Genomic DNA, 22,861 nt, shown 5'->3' with positions numbered 1-22,861 from the left:
TCTGCAGGGACACAACCAAGTAACCCTTGAAACCCTCAGATCATTGCCACCACCAGCCCATCAGTTAAAAAATTCCTTCCTGGCCTGCCCTGCATATGGAGGCTGATGTATTTATTTTATCCAGTGATATATACACTGTAAAAAAAAAAAAATATATATATATACACATATATCTCATTGGAATGTTTTTGTCAACTAAAGGTGTATGCAGAGTTTCAGAGGATCACAAACCAAAACTTGCCCAACAAATTCTATGCACAACTGGATCACCACACACCTCGTTTGATGACCATGTTCTGGCAAAAGGCTTCCAAGACAGGGCGAGTTTCAGATGCTCTTGGTGACATTTTGAAGGTGCATGATGAACAGGTTAGGAGTTTTTTGTTTATGGGGGAATTTTGTGTGATATACAGGAACACTGTTTAACAAGTGTGATTAATTGACCTGATAACTGTATCATGGTTTTTCATTATTTGGTAGGAATTACATGATGTCCACACAAGGCAAACTACAGTTCTTCGTGCTCTGCCGGTCTTGCTGCGTGAAGACGTCTTAGGTTTTTACTAGACATCCACGGTAAGTCTTATACTGTCACATTCAGTCCAGATGAACTGTGCTATGTTTAACTAAATACAGCATAAAAAGTGAACTTCTTATTCATCAGCTTCTTGTTAGACTGTTTCCATTTCTCCTTAAATAGTCCCAATATTTACATTTAGTAAATGGTGCCATCAAACTGTCAAAACAATGTTTTTTATTCTGTGTTTCAAATGCTTCACCACATATAATTAAACAGGACTAGTTATGCTCTCTGTAATAAAACGTGGTTATTATTAAATGTATTATTTAAACATAATTTCATACACATTGTTTCTGTTACAATTTACAAGATGTCAGAAAAGTGACAACATATGAAAAATCTGTACTCCATGAAATGTATTTATTTGCCATATTTCCTAGCATTAAGTGCAATTTAGAAGGTAAACTGTAAAATTTTATTATTTTAAAACTGCATTGTATTAACATTTTATCAAAACATGCCCTCAAGCAAAAAGCATTACAACACAGAGCACTTGTTATATGATGCGTGATGGGAAGAATGTTAAATCGTTTTTCTCTTTGCAATAACACTTGAATCAAAATCAAACAAATCAAAATGACAAACAGCGATTTACTGCTATTGGTAAGTCTAACCTCTTGTCATTGTATGAGTTGATCTTGAAGAGAGTCAGCAGGGGAGCTACCAATATGTTGCATTCCGTGGCTATATGAGGAACCCCTGCTCTCTGGAAGTGTGTGTCAGAATTAACGTTTAAAATGGTATTATATGTTCCTTTGTCTTTCTCTCTCTTTCTCATTTCCATCAGGACAATCCCAATGAGATAGACCTTGGAGATGTTGCAGTTGCTCTACTTATCACTGTTAGTGAAAATGCCTATGTTTTGTGTATGTTGTCAGAAATGCTGAGTCAGACTGACGGAGGCGGACGCACACGCTAATAACGCAGACTTTTATTTACAAGAAAATAACAAAACAAACACAAACGAACTTGAGGGCAAACACAAAGCGAGGAAAGAACATGACTAGGAACAAGAACATGAAACAACATGAATAGAGCTAGGAATTCTAACAACATGACATGAGTAGGAGACAAAACGAATGACCGATACAAGCAAGTGACACCAGGGAACTTAAATACACGAAAAGACGAGACACACCTGAAACAGATAACGAGGATGATGGACAAGGAGGCGGAGACAAGGACAATACCAAACAGAGCCATGTGCTTAGAGAGCACATGGCAGGGAAAACAGACCAGACAGGACGAGGGCGTGACATATGTCAATATTTTGAGACAGTAAAAAAGACAAAAACATGGAGGATAAGTCATCTGTGATAGTAAGTGAGAGAGGCTCACTCTGAAATGAGAATTAATGTATACTCAATCTTCTCAGTCATTTCTTGTAGACACAACTGTAGTTTCCCAGGTGGGAATCATCTGCAGCTGGAAAGAGGAAGGAGGCAGAGTGATTGAGAACTGCCTGGATGTTGCACCGGTTGTTCCAGGGCAGTTTGAGATGGAAGAAGCCCCCTGGGAACTTTGGCTGGCTGGAGCAAGTGATTGAAGTTGTGGCCTCGGATACTGAAGTGGAGGAAAAGATGTGGGCTTTTCCAGGAGACCTAGGAAAATGCATTTCTACAGTCTGGTTTCTATCAAAACACTGGGAACAGCTTTGATTTGTCAAATTCCCTTTCAAGATCCCACCTCAATTTCCTTAAGGAAGTGGTTCAAAAGCTGGGTCCTGGAGGACGTCCTGTCCTGCAGATTTTTGTGTTGCCGACAGCCACATCAGGTAAAACGGGCTTGAGATGAGCTCATGGGTTTGATCAGGTGTGCCGGGTCTGAGGAGCACTCAAATTGTCAGACAGAAATTACTCCAGGACCAGGGACCCTATGTGATGATGTATTCTATTGGATTATTTGAGCAGTTGACTCTAGTGTGTGAGCCAACAGAATAAAAAAGTCCAACAAGTGCATTCCTGGAGCAAAGACTCTTGTTTACACTGGAGCCAAACATCCTGTCCAGTTTCCCCTGTAACATGATCTGTGATTTCAATCTGTGATCTCACAACAGCAGAGCCACAGTCCAGCTGTCTGCACGTCACATCTGCCTCTATCTGTCTCCACTTATGCCCCACCTCTCTCCTCCACTCTACACTATGTAACACTTCCACTGTCCCATCACAGCAACTGCTTCCATTCATCAGCCTCACATCAGAAAGTTCTGGACAGAGAAACTGGATTAGCTACCATTCCAACAAGGATAGTTGTGAAAGTCTTCATGCATTCACCAGAATCTGGTACAGATTGACAGCTGGTACACTTGACAGCTCATGAACGTTAGTCCTCAAGGGCTGAGTTACAAAATCGGTTGTCTGCCATTTTGAGGAATAAGAGCCATTCTGCCTTGTTCAATTCTTGAGTAATCCCTACCTGAATGGGTAACTCCTACAGCTTTACCACATTTGCAATTGTGTTCCTTTCTGCCTGAGGTTCTACAGGTAAGTAGATGGTCCTCTGTGCCTTTACAAAGGAACTCTGTCTTCCCAAATGGGTTAAGTTGTCACCCTCACCCTCACCCTCACACACTGCTTTAGGAGAGTTGAGGTGACATCCCAACCATCCTGGACAACAGAGTCCAGATCCATCCACCAGCCTCACGTAGTCTGAGAGAACATGAAATAACAAATGAGGTTGTCCCATATTTATCAAAATTGTAACAACTTTACCACCTCCTAGCACTACCATCTGGTCAAAAACAGATTTGCGATTTCCATTTGCTGAAATGCCTGAAAAGGTTACTGTTGGATCCTTCGCAGCTGGTCAGGACAATGCATTTAGAATCAGATGTTAAAACCTTGCTCTGTTCAGCTGCAACGTCAGAAACAGCATCCAGCTGTCTGCACACCACAGTGGCCTCTCGCCTGGACGATATGTCCGGTCTCATTTTTCTCCACTTTACACTGCAAAACACTTCCACTGTCCCATCGCAGCAACCGCTTACTCCCACCAGTCTCACATCAGCAGGTCCTGGATGGAGGAGAGAGAAGGATGACCAGAGGAAAAACTCAAGAAACTATTTTAGAGTCTCTTGAAGCCACTTTGTGGACATCTAGTTCAACTCCTACCTGAACAGGTGAGACCCACTACTTTTCCTGGGGTATAGATCTCCTCCTTTCTGACTGAGGTTTTACAAGTAAGAGACGATTCTCTGAGCCTTTACATTGAAACTCATTCATTCATTATCTGTAACCGCTTATCCAGTTCAGGGTCACGGTGGGTCCAGAGCCTACCTGGAATTATTAGGCACAAGGCAGGAATACACCCTGGAGGGGGCACCAGTCCTTCACAGGGCAACACAGACACACACACATTCACTCACACCTACGGACACTTTTGAGTCGCCAATCCACCTACCAACGTGTGTTTTTGGACTGTGGGATGAAACTGGATCACCTGGAAACCCATGCAGACACAGGGAGAACACACCAAACTCCTCACAGACAGTCACCTGGAGCAGGAATTGAACCCACAACCTTCAGGCCCCTGGAGCTGTGTGACACTACCTGCTGCGCCACCGTGCCGCCCCACTCTGAAACTGTGCTCCCAAATAAGTTTTTCCCTTCTCCAAAGAGTGCCCCCGTAGCATTAGTAGAGGTCTGCAGCCCAGCTCTCGACAGACCACTTCAGCATCCTTTTGGTCATATTCAGCCTCGCACACAATGAGCAATGTCCTTTGCCCTGAATCTCTCACCTGAGTAGACAACAGATATCCTGATGTTCAAAAGTTCTGAATCAATGTTGACACATTCTAGGATACACTGTGAAACCTCTGACTCCTGTCCTGTGCAGTCAACCATCACTCCAGTGGTCTGTTTGTCTGTTGTGGCTTGACTTCTCACAGTATCTCTGACTGCATTCCCACAATCCAGCTCTCTACATACCACCATAGAAGCTCTGAGGTCTTGCTGCTTGCATTCGGCCATTTTCCCTGAAGGATCTTTGGTGTCCAAAAGCATTGGTCACCATCCACCAGGACAGGTGTATGTAGATCATGGTCAACTCTATCAAACCAAAATAAACTGAACCATAATTGAATTCCTTCAATCACTCATAAAACACTGCATTAAAAATGTCGCCAATTTGGGGAAAGAAACAAACCTCCAGATTTTTATTTTTAAAAAATGGATAAATTATTCTACCGGTCAAAATAGGAAAATACTTTCCAGATTTCCAACAACAGAAATCTAAAAGGGTCAGTCATGGTTTGGGCAGTGAGTTAGTGCCCAGTTCACGGGCACCGCCCACCACTCTAAAGACACCATAATGCAGAAAGACTTCAATTTTTGAAGTAACAAATGCTGCCTTTTAGTTGTCATCCTTTTCAGTTAAGTGCTTTACATATTTCAAAGGCTAAAATGTGTTATTTTGTGAATGTCCAATAATTGATTATAATTTAATAATATAATTGAAATGGCCTATTATAACCCTGCCACTAGTGAGAGATTTCTCTCTGAGCAGTTCAGCATTTGATGTTTTAACTTTTTTAATTTAGACAGTAGCTTAGTGGCTTTTTACAGATTAGGAAAAAGAGCAACTTCCTCCTAGAGAAAGGAAGAAACCAGCTGGCTTTGTATAAAGGGTTTTGAGAAACTTGTGTTGTTGCCTCATCATACTTGAGATGTAGTCTATTATGGAAATTTCATCAAAAGGTGACAGACTAAATTCAGTTAAATCTGATTTTACATTCTCCAAATGCAACAATTTCTGTTGATTTTCTGAGGTATGTATACAATTTTTACAAAAAAAAATAAAAATAAAAATAACACTGAAAAACTACTTCCAATTAAGATCACACAGACTATTTCTACATTTTTGTATATTTCCATTGTTTTAGTACAGGGACATTGTGTTATTCCATTGTGCGTTTCTTAAAAACTAAAAAGAAATAAATAAAAACAGTTAAATATACAAATGTTCCATTATTTGGCTTTTTCCGCCAGCGGGTTAGGACACCTTACCTTGATAATATTGATTAAAACCTGGGGCAGGACATCTAGAAATGGGTAAAACTATATCATAATATTCTTAACTATTATCTCATCATGAGACATTTCACATATATTGACTAAATTTAATGATTTCACTAGTTACGGGAGTATAATTCTACTATGCACCATGCCAATAAACAGTGAAATTCAGTAATATTTATTATTTACATTTTTTGTATTTTGACTTAGGAATTCTACAAAATTTGACTTGAATCTTACCTGCAGTTGAACAGGTGAACATCAGTATCACTGCAGCCAGCCTGGTTAACTGCTCCATTCTCTACACTCCAATGACTCAATATAACTGCATAAGACCAGATTTGTGCATGTGTGTGTGTCATGAACTTGCACTCTGCACCATTATGGAGATGTGTGAAGATCATACCTCATTTCTGATTTGAACCCAACACTGTCTTCACCAATGGAATCATCTAGCTGCATGAAGTCTCCACACTTGGACGCTACTCCACAAAATTTGATATCCTTTATTTGAATGGCAGTATTTTCAAGATCATAATGAGGGAAAATGGATGTGCAATTTAGCTCGTTTTTGAGAAACACTGGATTTCTGTTATGAGAACACAGAGAATGAGAAAGTAAAGAATACAGATCTGTAACAATTGAAATTCCTCCAAATTATAGGCTTTTCTATACATTTTAAAAGGTTGCAACTTTCTTTGGACAGTTTTTTGTTGTGATTAAACTTATTTTAATTTCATAATTAGCTAGAAACATTAAGCCGTTCCCTCATATTACTAGCTAATAATGCAATGAGGTGCTATTCTAGAACCACAAATATACGCAATTCAGAGAAAATATCACATTTAACAGCTTAACCCATTGAAAAACAGGGTGCAAGGGGACAGAAAGCATGCAGAACAAAAGATGGACTACCGTCTGTAACTGTAGAAAAATGTGGTCAGTGGAGCTGAGAGAACGGGCAGTGAGTCAATGCTGTGGCAGAGCAATGTAATTTTATCCTCAAAAACCCAGTCCTCTAGCAAATAGCCCAATTTTAAAGAAAAATGATGTACATGTTTCGTGTCGAGACTTGACTTGGACTTGTTTTCAGTGACTTGTGAACATCTCTGGGACAAACCAAAGACAGAAAGAAGACCTAGACTTCAACCATGTTTAATCAGAATCAAATTCAGAGGATGACAATGATACAACAACCAAAGTACAGTTCTGCTCAATAACAACAGCTAGTTATGTTTCAGTTCTTTTACACTGTTCTGAGGTGTACACTGGGGCTGGTCAATATACACCCACACACACACACACACCCTCTCACTCACACACACACACACACTATACACCCACTGTCTGTACACAACAATACACAAGACATTTTTGTACTTCATTCCTGGACATGTCTTAGAGGAAATGCATAGATTTAATCAAGTCACAAATGCCATAGTTGGGCTCTAAATGGAGATAGAAATTCTCTCTCTCATACACACACACACACCTCTTACTTCAGGAGTTTGGTCCGTAAAATAGTAGAGAAACAAGACAATAACAGAACCCAAATCTGGAACGCACAATTTTAAAGACGTGTTTATGGACATTTTATATATATATATATATATATATATATATATAGAAACGGAATATACATCATTTATATATTACTTATGTGGAAATGTCTCTCTTGACCTTCAGTACTCCACCCAGTTGGTGAACGAGGCCAAAGGCTGGAGACCCGTGGGCTGTTTGGAGTTGTAGTCTTGTGGGAGGTGCATGGGGCCAAGCGGGTGTGTGCGGGCCTAGCGGACGAGAGGGGTCTGTTTGAGGGAGATGAGGACGGAGCGCATGCGGGACACGTCCTTGGCCTGTTTGCTGGACTTGGGGTTGAAGTCACAGAGACGAGCCACTCGCTCCCACTCCGTTCCAGGGTTGTCCTCATCCAGCTCCGACACCATCGCCTCCTCAGCAGCCCTGACCAACAAAGCAAAGAAAGAGTTAGGCACGCTCGCCCACCCTCACGCTCTCACACTCACTCTCTCTCATACACACTCTTTTAAACACTCACACCAAAACAGACACATACCCACACCATGGCCTCAAGAGTCTCCACCCCGAACACACTGACCTGCTCACCTCCTATGCACTTCAGGAAAAGTTCACACACAGCTACAACCCGGATGTCTGGGATTGGCACATTATTGATTGCAGTATTAATGACAGAGTTGATTTATTATAGACTGAAAGCTTTAGTGATTATTCTTTAGTGAAATACATCTACATCAATTTCTTTGAATTAAATCGGTTAACAGGTTTCAAGAAAGTCAATATGGAGAGGTGACTGCATGGTCCCCTGCTCTATAGGACTCTACTCTCTGCTTGGTCCCTGGACAGTTTTCTGGTATTGTCTCAAAACCCTGTCTCGAATGGGAACAGTGGGCTTTGGAAACCACAACATCAGTGGTGGTAAAGTATTGTTTTCTCATTGTATATTTTTGCATGTTGTTAGAGACTGAACACGGCTCCATCATCAGTTCAGACAAATCAGTAGTTTGTTCCTCAACTGCGAAAAATTAACATCTGTCCCGTTCCCACCCACAGCTTAGATTTTAAGGACTGCTCCTACCTGCGCAGTCACGCATACTTCACAAAAATGGGGAAACATGTCAGACTTTTAATTCCCTTGCAAATGTGGGCATATGAGCATGGGCAGGCACTAACACACATACAGACACACGCACACACAAACACACATATCCGAGAGGCCAACTGACAGTGTACAGGTTACCAAATATTAAGAATGAGTTTAATTCATTATCACTTAGCTATTCTCTCTTATGTTGATTATGCACGGTAATTATTGCATAATTTTATTTAGACAATATGATTATTATTATAATAGTGTTTTTATTCATTTGCGGGATTCCTTTACATGTGTATTTAGTCCTGCTCCTGTAGTCACAGCACAGGTTAACAGCCAACTCCTGCGTAAAACACTGAAGTTTAGTCCTGTGCCACAAGATAGTGATGGGACCCGCAACCTGCTGGTATGCAGACCTCTAGTTTACACGTTAGAGTTTAGTCCTCACTCAGCTCGCATGGAACAAGAGACAGCAGGGACTTTAAAACAAAAAAAAAAAAAAACCTGGCTCCAGGGACCAGGTCCAAATGTACCTAATGGAAAAGCAGAAAAATAATTTGAGCTGAGCAGGGTTGGGACCATGCAGTAGAAATGTGTGATAAGTTTGTGTACATCTGTCTTAACTTGCTCATGTCTGTATTTTTTTTCCCTCTCTCTCTCAAAGTAATGTTTGCTTGTTCCTATTCATTGGTTCATTTACTGATTCACTGAAGTTTATTGGCGAGTTACTGACCAAGAAATCACACTTCCTTAATCTCAGAATATCAGATCATGTTTCCACCAACTGTGAACTCAGAGCCATCTATCGACCCACTTTGGAAGGAAATGAGAAGCCAGTGTGAGAGAGCATGGACATCAGAAGGCCAACAGTCTCCATACAGTTCTCAATTTAACACAAATACCAATTTATTCAAGAATGGCCAGGAGAAAGAGCAAAAGGCCCTGAACACCAGTTAGAAACCAATAACATTCCCCACCCAACACAACCTGTCTTAACAACCTCAGACATAAAGGATGGCTCTTTAACACAAAATGAAACAAAGAAACCAAACAGAAAATGTGCTACAGACTTTTAGAAGCGATTTGGTTAGTTTATCAAGCTCTCTGTCCATTGGATCAGAGAAAATCAGGCATTACTGTTGATTTTTAAGAACCACCAAATCGCTGTGCAGAAGCTGCACACGCCAAGCAATGGCAGTCCCTGAGAAAACAGAGAAACAGCTCATGGAAAATAAAAAAAAAAAACAACTGGCAAGCCAAGCATTCTGTAATAATAATGATAATAATCCATCTTGGCTCTTTTACAATGGTTTTTGCTTTGTTTTTCTTTCACAAACCCACATTTACTGCCACTGTGGTGCTCTCAGGAGACAGGGTTACTTCACTTATGGCATATGGTTAGTTATTTCAAGAGCTGTTATATGGACTTGTTTTAAAATAGTGGTTTTATTTTAATTAAGGTTCACTGATTTATTTTATACTCCAATCCTAATGTCTGAATAAGTTTTTGCTAAAGGTTCACTGCTTGTTAAAAGGTGTGTAACTGCATTATTATTATTATCATCATCATCAGTGGCATAAAATCTTCTTAAAATATCAATTTTTTGTTGTAGTCTTTAGTTGTAGATATAAGACACAGAATCACATTTCCGTTTAATTTTAACACTCAGTCACTCAAACTGACTGAAATATTAAAAATGAAAAAAAAAAAAAAAAAAAGAATATTATCATAATAATTCCCCAATTAACATACTTTTATGGCTTTTACTTAATGTGAAATAACCGCAGCTCCTGAGTGTGTGGCAGTAATACACTATTACACACTGCCACAGCCAGCTGGCAGCTGGCAGCCCACACACCCCCACCCCAAAATAAGCATAAGAGCCAGTGAGGAGTTTTGTGGTCACAAACCCAACTACACATACATACACACACACACTCACATACAAAAACCCCAAAATAATCACCATCACAATCACTACAAAAACACCCCCAGAGTCTATCCAACGCCAGCGGTGAATAGTATCAAATCACAAACACAACTTTACACAACAGCAGTCAATTCTCCACATCCACCTGCAGCCATTCAACTCCACACGTCTCTGCATTGCTATCATTATTATTTTCCATCAGGATTAGCATAATTTCTTTTCTGATTTTTTACTTAACTGGTCTAGGCGGTAGCAAGGATGGTTAATATGAGTGCTTAAAAGGTGCATAGAGAAAAGAAACACAAGGAGAAACAGAGCACAAGTCAGATATAATATAGGAAATGAAAAGAAATGAGAATTATGCAGATGACCAAAGCAGGCATGCATTCCCCAGAGATTAAAAAGGAGACAAAATAAATAAATAAATAAATAAAAAAAGTAGTAGCAAATTAAGAAACAAAGACCCCACCCCATACACATAGTCATCTTAAGACTGATCCTAGTGGGCTTAGCTTGCAGCCTTCATAGACAAGGTGTGATAGCATTGTATAAGACGTAAATAAACATCACACTGTTTATCGCTAAAGCTGAAGAATGCAGAGCCCCTGAAATATTCCAGTCCAGGATTTAAATTACAAAAAAAGTGGAAGCAGTCCCTTGTGCAGTATTTATATCTTCCCTGAAACAACCAATTTATGCACCAGACTTCCAGTTACCACCAAAACTACTCTGGTTCTTGAACCAGCTCTATTCAGGTTTCATGGAAGCTTGGTGCTCTCTAGCAAAGAGCTGGTCCGCAGCCCCAGAAAACACAGAGGCAGCATTGTCCTGTTTTTATTTCCTTTTATGTATATAACACTGTGAATCTCTTTCTGGAGATTCTTTATCTCGACTCACCCACGGATGCCATTACAGTTTGCGCTGAAAAGCCAACTATTCTTTGGTTCCATCTATGAACACATTTTCTGGTTTGCAAACCAATTTATTTTGGTGGAAATGCACCAAAATGGCCCTAAATTATGTTTGTGAATGGGAACTGAACCTGTTTCACGTTGGGAGAAAGGGCTAAGTGGGTTCCACATCAGGGGTGGACATGTTTGAATCAGGTATTGTTACAGAATATGATAGATATATCCATGATACTTCTGGTCAATATGGAAACAGCTGGTCATTCCTGTAAATTCAGTGGAAACTTAATATTTCTCTTATATATAATAAAGTCTCTTAATATTTAGTTTATGTATATTCTGGCATCTCATGGGCCTGGTTGAGAAGCTATATCCCAGTGTTTCTTCAATACACTGCCTAGCGTGAACTCTTGGCCATGCATTGTTTCAGTGAAGGAGACAGTGAAGGCTTCAATGAGGGCTGCACAACTAAGCCAGATGCATAAAGGCTCAGAGCTATAAAAAAAAAAAACAATAATAATAATAATAAATAAATAAAAACAACACTACATCACCACTGACCAAACTAAAAACTACAGACACTGAGTGACTACCCACTTTTAGAGGCACAGAGATGTCCAGCAAAGCACTGACTCTCAAGAAATGCCCCATTTTACATTGTCAGGGTCTGCAACTGTGATTTTTTTAAGGAGATTAAGAAAAATGTTCTTAGCTTTGAACGCAAGTTAATGGAACAGGACATTTTTTTGTTGGACATTTTCACACATTGATTTAAAATAAGATGAAAGATGAATTTAGATGCAAGGTTTTGTACTGCTTTACAATGTTATATTTAATATTACCTGATAATGAATTATCAATTTTATAGAACATTAAAAGGAGTCCAAAAAATTTTATAACCATTGAATCTGTTAAAGAAAGAGGGGAAAAATAAAACTATAAAATTGAGCCCCAGAATCTAACGAAAATATCATTTTAATCTGGTTTACTTTTGCAGTCAGATATTTGCTGGACCCCAGGTGCTGAACACAAGTCTAAAATCAAGTTTAAACTAACACTGCACTAGTAATAAACTACATCAAAAACAGTTCAACTACAAACACAGTGTCTAACCATACAAAAAATAAAGAAAGTGGACTGGTGGAAAACATGACGGAGGCACAAGACAAAGCTGAACGAGTAAAGACAGAAAACGAAACATGACAACAGTCTTGTGTCCAAAACACGAGACGATACAAAGGGCTGGACATTGACACAAACACATCAAGTCCTTTATTTTTATTATTTTTTTAAAATAAATTTGATTACGAACACGGATGTGGGGGCATGCGGAACGGCATCGGTCTTTTCAGGCTTAAAACCAAACAGCCGTTGCTTTAAACAAATAAAAAGTCACTGGAGGAATTAAATAAATAAATAAATAAAACCAAACCAGTCTTTTTTGCGAACGATGAAACTGACGGATGGAAGGAGCAAGAGGGTCGAAGCAGAGGTGGTTAAACGAGTGTTTAAAATAAAGAGGGAGAAACAGATGCATGTGGTGAATGAGAAAAGAAAAGGATGTTAGTTGAGCAACATACACATAACCAATCAGGTGAGCGAAGGGCTGTTTGTAGAAATCCTCATCCAAAACCCTGGGAATCCCAGAGGAGAGCAGCCGGTCAGGAGAGAAGAGAAAGAGCAGTGAAAGGAGAAGAAAAACACTCAGACAGAGAAACAGACAATCTCTCTGTCTTAGTCAGACATTGATACAGGTTTATACACAGAAGAGGTTAGAGTGCGTGCGCACACAAACCAAGAAGAGAGCTGCTCAACTCAGTCATATAGGAACAGGAGTACAGGTACCAGAGAGACAACCTGAAGGTTATCAACCCAGGGCTGGTTATATGTTCGAAAAAAAGTATTAAAAGGTGCGGTCACACCAGAATTGAACTGCTCATTTAGCCCTGCCCCGTTAGGTTTGTAACAGTCAAACAGGAGCGCTATTGGTCGAGGTTGGCTCATAATCAAAGTAATCTCCATTAGAATGAACAGGATTATTTTAGCTGGCATGACCACAGATTAAAGCAACTCTAGGTATTATTTTCACCTTAAATTAAAGCTTCAAAATCACTGCGATGCACTATTGAGTCATAACAGAAAGAACAGATACAGCCCTTTGCAACTTTGGGAGGAGGGTAAGAAACTGACTTCTGTGTTTATATGGGCTGAGCAGGAAGAATGAACATAGTTGAAAAGCAATTCAAATATTATCCACTTTAACTCATGCAGCAGATATATCCTGGAACATCAGAGTGCACTATTTAAAGGTGGCACTGAAAAGGTAATAGCAATAGTAAGGTTTTTATATATATAAAAAAAAAAAAAAATACAAATCTATTTGCAAATCAAAACCTTGGATATACATGTTGCCTGTCGTTGGCTGAAGGGGATATGCACACCTGCTCCCTCAAAGACTCTTGAGGTCAGCCCTCTCTTCCAATCGCTGCTGATGTAAAGCAACTGGACAGTTCAGCACATTGGAGGAGAACACAAACTGTCCAGATCTATCACATCAGCTGACAGACGAGTATGCTTTCCAGTACCATGACAAAAAAAATTGAGGGGTGTGTGGAATATCCTCCTGATGAAGTGGCACTACTATACACCCAGAGATTGAGGCAGGCTGTGCTGAAGCATCACCTGGTTTCGAAATTGCATTACGGGCTGTGGCGCTGTTAACCAGCACTTACAGGGAGTTGACCAGCTAATTTCAGATCGAACTTCTGACTCCTGGATATTTCTGGCTCTCCTAGAACACTTGGGCTTAAAGCAGTGAGAGATATTTCCATCCTCTGTATTGCAACCTAATATTTCAATATTAAAAAGATACTCTGCTTCGATAGCCAGCCCTGGGTTTGGCATTAACTGTGGAACAACAGAATCAAGTGCAGAAAGGTTAAACAGTCTTAAAGCTCATTTAACAAATTAAAAAAAAAAAAAAAAAACTTGATGTTTAGTTTTTAATGTATATGATGCACTACTGTAGAACAACTGACCATTGTGAGCACTGATGTTTAACCCAATGACTCCTATTGATGTAGTGTGGTGCCCCTGCGCAGGCTGGGACTAGAACCCCAGTCTTGTGTGGTGTGCAGGTGGATGTTCTCCACTATGTTAACCAACCATATTATCACTTGTGTGGTGTAGAAGCCTTTGACCTGTAATCCTAGAACTAATCAGTGGAGGGCTGTGTATTTTACTACTATGGGTGTGTATGTGCACGCTGTACCTGTTGTTGACTTTGGTTTTAGCGAGCTGCTCGTCCTGTCTTGCATGCCACTCCTCCAGCTCCACCTTTGCCTTCTCCTTCCACTCGACCTCCTGCGTACGGGAGTTTGCGTCTGCAAACAGGGCAAAGGATTCTTGACTTGTATCCTCATACACACACACCTCCCCAAAAGTTTGTGGACACATCTTATGTTGACATAATGCAGCTATTTAAGAGGTAGAACCACTGTGGATCCACTTTGTGTCATCTATTAATCTTTTAAAAGGAACATTTCAAATTACAGCTTCATATTCATTGTGATGCTCCTCCAAGTTGTAATACACAGAAGTGAGCCTCTGGCTTTACTACTCTGGGCTCAGCTCTGCAGAAACTGCACTATGCAAATCTGGGAGGAGGATAGGTAACCACCACCCAGTAGCATTTTGTAAAAAATCTAGGGGGGCTCCAGAAGCAAAGAACAGAAGTTTGTACACAAAAAATACATAGTGTTGCTTTAATGCCATTCAATTCAAAAGAAATGCTGCATTAAGAGGTGTCCACATACTTCTGACCATTTTTTGTATTATGCCACCTCCCCCAAAACCCGCCCTCTTTACCAAGAGCCTCCAGCCTCTCGCTCTGCTCCTCTCTCCACTTTCGCAAGCTCTCGGGCTCCGCTTGCAGGCGATCGGCGGTGGAAATAGCAGCATATGCATCTGAGGGACCGTTGCTCTACAAACACACATACTTTGTTGGGTCAACACAGCATTGACTGAATGAGCAGCTTTGTCCAATGCAAACATTTGTTTAGTAAGCCAGAAAATTACACACCCCACAGAGGCTTTATAATTATGAACTATGCTACAACAAACAAGACTCAACACATTAGTGATGTTAGCTGCATTAAATATACAGACATACAACTACATAAACAAAACAAGTGTTCCCACACTGTCATACACCAGGACTCTCATAATCCCCCAAGTCACTGCTTCTCTCAAAACCCTCCAAATAAATTAAAAGGAGCAATAAACAATATTTACAGAAGTGATTTAATCAAACAGCTCGGATTAAAGTGGTTTAAACCAGTTTATGCTCTATGGGGATTCATCCTGGCCACTATGTCAGAGTACAACCACTGTTTCAGTGTTTCAGTACAGTCTGATAACGGGTGGAGAAATACCATCCCAGCGCAATTGTGAGTTTAGCGCTGAGTTTTGGTTAAGAGAGGAAGAAGAATGAAAGCAGACAAAATATTCAGAAGACCATTCACACAACTTTGTGCTTTATCCTCTGTGTGTGTGTGTTTTGGGCCAAGTTTGCTTATTTTTTAACATTCTCTTCATCCAAAACCAGTCGCTGAAATTTGCTCTCTGGGAAACAGGTCTTTTATCGTCAACTGTCCACTGTCGGACTGTTCTGTACAAACACTCAGAAAACCTTTCACTCACAGATAAGGCTCAGAGCAGCTTAACATTTCACCACTCCACATACTCCCCACAGTAGTACCATATACGCAATTAAATTGAGAGACTGTATGCCGGTATGAAAAATGTGGATACCACCCATCCCTAGACAGAGCATTGGAGAACACTCAGTGATCTGAGAACTTAATTTATACAAACTAAACCAATTTTTAAAATTTGAAAGATACCTGTTAATAAATTTCACTTTTAATTTGGACATGAAAAATATTTTAGTAGATGCTCTTATCCAAAGTGACTTACAGCTAGGGCTGTGCCATATCATATCATTCGCAATAACATTGTCATAATTTTTACTACGATAAAGAAAAAAAAAAATCAATATCATGACAGTGATATTCTGACTGTTCTCATTACACAGCGATGTCATGCAGTTGTGCATAATATGGCCTAAATTCTTTACGAGTCATACAGGCATAGTGAAGTACAATGGAAAGTGGCTCTGAGGCGGAGGAGGCAGTGACTTAAGTCGTGTGGAGGTGACTTGGTTACAAATTAAGATGTAAAACAAACCATGGTATTATGTAAGAAATGAAAGAAGCCTGTAACCACAGAAGAGGGAAAACTCAAATCTGTTTCACCACCTCAAGCAAAAGTACCTGGCTGGAAAATCAAAAATTACAAATTTACATTTATAGTAAAAGACCTTTTAAAAAATAAAATGATTAAATATTAATATATACAAATTAATATATTTATTTTAATAAAATGAATATTCATATAAAATTTTGTTGCATTAGTTGCAATTACTTTTTGAAATTATACAAATATTTGCCATTTCGTTTCGCTGAGAATATCATTATCGCCAAAATACCCTGAAATATCATATTTTAGGGCCATATAACCCACCCCTACTTACAACATACATTCTATATTCATCTTGATCCATTTTGCAATCTAGCTCTGTACCTTTGACACTGCTATTCTTAGCATACATCATAAAAGCAGCAACATGTGTCTGAGGGGAACAAACAGTTTACACACATTCTGTAATCCACCAGGAGAAATCCTATGAACACAATGACCTGCCAAGTACTTAGCATCTGCATTTCACTAGACAAAATCCATTTTACCTCATGCAGATCTCCGTTCAGTGCTCCACCTGAGAAAAACAGAGAGAAAGAGACCATGTGTGAGAAAACAGAGCTATAAACAGCAACACAATACAATAATGTACATTACAAAACAGAAAGATGCTAAGCGGCAGAATTCAATACAACTACAGGACAAATGTGTCAAAATGTAGGAGAAGCAAGAAACGCATTCTGTTAGTTCATCTGAACCATTTATCTGTTTTAATGGTTCTTTGCTAATCTGTACATTGTAAAACACTGCCTTAGTTTTACTGCCCAAATTACAAAAATAATAATAATAAACATCAAGATAACAAAAGAAATGTATATATTTATAATATATATAAAAACAGTTTTCTTTTTCCATTTCTCTAAATTTAACATTGTTGGAATTACAAGGTTTCATTCTAATGATTACAACAAAAAAAAAAACCTGTATCTCCATATTTTACACCTGCCTTTTAATTGGGCAAAAGTGTGAAAGACATGCAATTACAGCTAATGGAATACATTAAGTAATTCTGGACAATTAATACTGCAGCCTAGGGGTGGGGTCTAAAGATAATTAATAAAAAAATAATAAAATAAATAAATAAATAAAAATAACAACAATAAAAGATTTTCTGATTCCAAACGATCTTCATTTGAAATATCCGATATAGAGTCATATAAACGCCATTTAATACTGCATGATCAGCCATTGGTTTTTTGTGCAACGAGAGCTGGCCTTCACGTCAGTTAAGCATAGGTAGAGCTCAATTGCAGACACCTCAGAACCTTAAAGCTGACGTATGGTTACATATTGTATTAAAAAAATATGACGAAAGGGAAGAGCTGGATAACAGTAGAGCCGCATGTGAGCTGTACAACACTGAGACTAAATATCGTGGGAATACCATAAATCTGACAAACCATTTATCACAGCACCATTCTGACATGTAAAAATGCCATACCCCAAACAACCTCCATTAGAGAAGGCTTTTCCGATTAAATTACCTCCAAGTTCACCCTGTGCTAAACAAATACTCAAAGCTCTGGTGACTTTATATGTAAGGATATATATCCATACAGCGGTGGTTTCCAATGCCTCATTAACGTTCTGGAAGCATGTTATGTTTTACCCTCATGTAAACATTTGAGTGAAGTGGCCATGCCAAACCTGTATGCAACACTCTCACAACTTCACTAAAGTCGACAGAGTGTGTCACCCTAACCTGTCCTGTGATAGCCGGACATCATGAGCAATGGATTCATACCCAACAATTACGGTTCATTATTTCAACAACGAATGGAAGCTACTGACAAGGGTAGTTGAAACCAGTCACATGGCCACTAATCTAGCTGAAGTATCATCCAAGGCGATACAAGAGTGGGAGCTTGCAAATAAAGATCCAGCTATCATGACAGACAATACTGCAAACATGACCCATGCTGTGGAATTAACCAATTAATTTAGCCTCATAAGCAGCTTGCAGAGTTCCAGCTGTTGAGGGTTTGCTTGGCAGAGTGAGGCACATTGCATCATTTTTTCAGCGTAGCACTAGGGCAAGCCACAAACTTGGAGGAGCAAAGAATACTGGGGCTGCCTACAGAACAAGTAGGTGATTGACGTGGCAAATCTTTGGAATAGAGCACTAGAGATTCCTGGAACAGCAACCAGCGATCTCAGCAACTGTTATGTATGCAGGAAATCTCTGCGTGCTGACCAAGCCTAATGTAACTGTTGCAGAAGGTGAAAGCTCTTGGGTCTCTGAAGGCAGCCACGTTGGTCATATCCGAAGACAAGTCCCCAATTCTATCTGTTATAGGGCCTCTGCACACATAGCTATTAGAGGAGATGAGCTGTGCCTCTGACAATGCCGACATCATTAAGGACCTGAAGGCTGCTATAAAAACTTGAATCGAGGCATGCTTACTTAACGTGTGTGTGTTGGGGGCATCCTTGCATTATAAAGGCAAAAAACAAAACATTGAGTTGTGTGTATAAAATACAAAATAATGATTTTAACAAAGACTAAAAAAAATTGAGAGACTGTCTGTGCATGTGTATAACTTGCATGTGATTCGTGTACATCTGTGTTACTGTACAATGCGATGTGGTAACTTAAAGTTGTGAAATTTCGTGGTGCTGAAAGAAAAACATTAGCATTAGTCATTAGCACGGGCATTAGATTCTTGCTTCAAGGTCCCGCCTTTCTTGTCCGATGAGGCCTGTGACAACATTTTCTAGACTGGTTACTGAAGCTACTGGTCTGAAGTCTGTGGAGGCATCAGGGTGTATAGAAACAACCAACACAGCTGTATATGAATATGCATTCAGAACAGTAATTTTTCTTTGTAATACAAATATTAAACAACAAATTTCTCTGTGAATATACTTCCCAACTGATTTTTCAATATAACTTTTTTTTTTATATATTTAAATAATCCACTCCTGAAATTCACTGATGCTTTGGAGAGTGCATGCTGGAGAATATTCACTTTTAGCTCGCCAAGCACCATCTTTGTATCCCTGGGACCAGTGTCCCTTTTGAGAGTTTTTTCCTCAACAGGTGGCGATATGGTTACGGCATAGAGCTGCCTCACTCCACAAAATGCAGATCAGCTTCTTGCAGAAAAATCTCACAATCTCCAAGTAGTGGGAGCAGTCATGAAGACGGTTTATGGCCCTCACTGTTTACAATGTTCAGAACTTTAACATGACTGCTTTACCATGTCCTTATATTTAAAAAAATAATAATAAATAAATAAAATAATTAATTAATAATAAAAAAAACCCTTTGCAGTTTAAAGCCTTTGTCAGGGTCTTTTAACAATAGTGATGTTTGTGTGTAAGAAAATCATACTGCCAAGTGTAATATTTACATTACTTCACACCACTTTGGCACAATGAACATGTTAATGATAAACACTGAAATAACTTTTGTGGGTCAGTTCGTCATGTACATACTTTTAAACGCTGTAGGTCATGCCTTCCATGTATTATTCCAACATTAGTTTTCTGAAAATCTTTTCCATATCCAAACAAAACCTGTTACTGTAACAAAAATAACCCTGAATGAATCAATATCAAATAAAATTATTAAACACTATTGAATTAATTACACATGGTGAATCAAAATCTAGTCAATTCTGGAAAATTATGGTGATACCCAGCTCTACTGCAGACAACCTTCAACATCTGACCAACAGAAATGGATTGACATTTGCTTATTCCAATAGCTGATTTTTACGGTTAAAGAATTAAGACACAACTTTTTATCCATTCCAAAAAACAAAGGCAAACTTGAGCAACACCAAATTTCACAGGAAATATTTTCTCTTTTCTCTTAGTCCTTCTTCAGCAGTTTAAGTCTCGACTTTTGCTGACTCCTTCCTGCCTCCTTCCTTTCCAGACGGAAACGTTATGACACATATTTACAGGATGATTCAGAGCATCTCCTCAATCACTACATGGACTTAACTGAAGATATTTCACATTGAAGACAATACAAGAGCACTTATAAACACACTACTACAGTCTGTAGGGTTAGGTTAGTGTTGGCTCCTGTCTCCATGGGTCAGGTTGCATGTTTGTGTAACAAAATAACCTTGCGATTTATTTATGAGACCTGGCCAGAACTTGGTGCAAGCCAAAACCTGAGCTTAAGGAACACGAGTCTGATATTTTGGCATTACATGTAGGAGGAGGCATATAGCCAGTTAGAATGCAACTGGTAGAATTCTGACAGCGAGGCCAACTTAAGGCCCTGAAAGTATCAGACTCTCAAGAATTCTGTGGCTGCAACTACCTTGACGGTATAAAAAAAATAAAACAGATCCTTTTTCTCTTTCTTGGGAGTTTTTTTTTTTTTTTTCAACTTAGAAATCAGATAGTGGGTCCCCTCCTGCTTTCAATTTTCCTCCTAAACTAAAACAGGATGGTCAAGCACACACAAATATTTGATGTTATTGTTGTATTCCACCATGGTCCCTACAGTCACATCAGCATATAAATATCAATGTTAAGGTTACAATTCTCCACAAAAACTGAGACATATCGCGATATAGAACCGTTTCCTAAAGAACCGTCACCGATTATAATTGGGTGACGTCATCCACTCATCAGCACGTCCCTCCACGTTAATTACTGGAGTCTCTTCGTTGCAGGACTTGGTTAAATCTCCCACAAAGAAAGCTTTAAACAAATTTATTGACTATATTTCACCCTCGATAAAAACCCCTTTTCAGAAAATCCACAACAGACCTTTTGACGTATAAAACATCTGAAAAATACAAAGAAGAAACTTAATTTACGGCGCTGTCGGCCTTGAAGGGGCAGAGTCCACTCGGTCTTTAAGAGTTTTGTCAGGATTTCAAAAAAAAATAAAACGCTTAAATTGTTACATATAAATACAAGCAAAACTCTAAGAGACTAAACTTAACCTTAAACAGCACGATCAGGCAAGCTTTTAAAACGCATATCCTGCTAACATTATTGTAATTTACAATTCCACCTTAAATGATGCGGTTGCTACCATTCAACTTAAGGGGGAATTCGGAATTCGCAGTAGTCAGCTTCAAACTAACCTCACTTCTTGACACTGTCTTTAAACACTTATGGTATTACACACGATGTCCAGTAAAGAAAACAATACAAGAGCCTGGCGTTTATTTTATTAAAAGGTGGAACGGAGAACAGGACTGTGCCAATTTCAAGCTCACTTCTAGACCCTTTTTATATGTACGTTTACTGTATGTGTCACTTACCTTCTCAGAGTAAATAGTAATAATAATAATAATAATAATAATAATAAACAAAACAAAAAAAAACTTTTTACTTTCATTTATGGTGACACGGACTGTTGGATTTTTTTTTTAGCCTTAGCTTGTTAAGCCTCGCGCAGTTTAAGGTGGAACACATAGTTAGAACAGAGAAATTGATTTCAACCCGAGAAAGCGAAAGCAAAGCAGGATAAGAGAAGAGTATGTGAATATTAAACCAAGCGTAAATAAAGTGTGTGTTTTCTGACCGTTGTGTTGGTCCGCGGTGAGGTGAGAGGGAACCTCTCCTCCGTCCAGAATACTGAAGCCTTCATCCTGCTCGATCCCTGCAATTTCGCTTTCCTGCTGGGCTAGAAAAGCCGCCGCCGGGTCCTCGTCGGTTCCAACGCCGTTCCCCGCGCTCCCCAACATGTCAAAGTCATCCATATCTGCGGGTAATAACCGAAAACTACAGCTTTCTGCCTCAAAGTGCTACTGCAATGGCGATACGGTTACCCTGACTGCCTTCTTCAACGGTCAGCAGAAGAGGAGGGGTCTGTGACCGTCGCGGCCAATCGGCGCCATGTTTTTCTGATTGATAGCCAGGGGGTCCAATCAAAGCGGGAATCTCGCTGACACGCAACCAATGAAATGACTAAACTGCATACGTGACTGTCCCGTGATCTGTCCGCTGCAGTAAAAAGGTTGTGAAGTGACAGTCCACCAATGTTTGCAAATTTCTACAAAATATTCGTGGGTGCGATGTAAACAAAGTCATTCAATGAGGTCACACCGCTAAAACAGTGTTTTATGGCGCAATCAATAACGAATCTGAATTTTGAGTATTTTAATTATACTTGTATGAATATTTTATATTTAATTTTTTTGTAAGGCATTTCATAAACTTGAACATTTGTGGTGGTCAGATATTCAGATTAAAAAAATTACATTAAAATATCAAATTATAAAAATTCAAATAAAAAATATGATTTAAAAAAATACAGATCCATAAATTCAACTCTAAAAAATTCAGAAAGTACATTTCCACAGAGAGATAGATCGCAGAATTTAACTGTTTTATATTTAGATGTCTGCATAAATTATGTGTCCCTGCAAATTCCCTGTACGATATTATTCTGGTTAAAAAATATATAATTGTATTAAACGCAAACACCTTTACATTTAATTAACCAAAATAACCAAACCACTCGCTGTCTAGTGTTGTGGCATTAATAGTTTGGAGTTCTAGCC

The 22,861-nt window shown here is 39.1% G+C and overlaps 1 protein-coding gene across 3 annotated transcripts; it reads right to left on the bottom strand.

Annotated features, from left to right (window-relative positions):
• Positions 1 to 6,719: 6,719 nt before the first annotated feature.
• clta (clathrin, light chain A) lies at positions 6,720 to 22,177 on the bottom strand. 3 transcript variants are annotated; one of them, XM_066659717.1, is made up of 7 exons: positions 21,880 to 22,177; positions 16,868 to 16,896; positions 14,928 to 15,042; positions 14,332 to 14,443; positions 12,641 to 12,694; positions 10,391 to 10,426; positions 6,720 to 7,554 (listed from the first exon to the last, which is right to left on the bottom strand). In XM_066659717.1, the coding sequence occupies exons 1-7, from the start codon at positions 22,055 to 22,057 to the stop codon at positions 7,383 to 7,385; spliced, it is 696 nt and encodes a 231-aa protein (XP_066515814.1). In that variant the 5' UTR covers positions 22,058 to 22,177; the 3' UTR covers positions 6,720 to 7,382. The 3 variants fall into 3 exon arrangements, with proteins under 3 accessions (XP_066515814.1, XP_066515816.1, XP_066515817.1); XM_066659719.1 differs by lacking the exon at positions 10,391 to 10,426 and having other exon boundaries at positions 21,880 to 22,176; XM_066659720.1 differs by lacking the exons at positions 10,391 to 10,426; positions 12,641 to 12,694 and having other exon boundaries at positions 6,721 to 7,554; positions 21,880 to 22,168.
• Positions 22,178 to 22,861: the final 684 nt, after the last annotated feature.

This window comes from Hoplias malabaricus, chromosome 2 (assembly GCF_029633855.1).
Source record: "Hoplias malabaricus isolate fHopMal1 chromosome 2, fHopMal1.hap1, whole genome shotgun sequence".
Lineage (NCBI taxonomy): Eukaryota > Metazoa > Chordata > Actinopteri > Characiformes > Erythrinidae > Hoplias > Hoplias malabaricus.
This window is presented reverse-complemented; position numbering and strand designations above follow the sequence as displayed.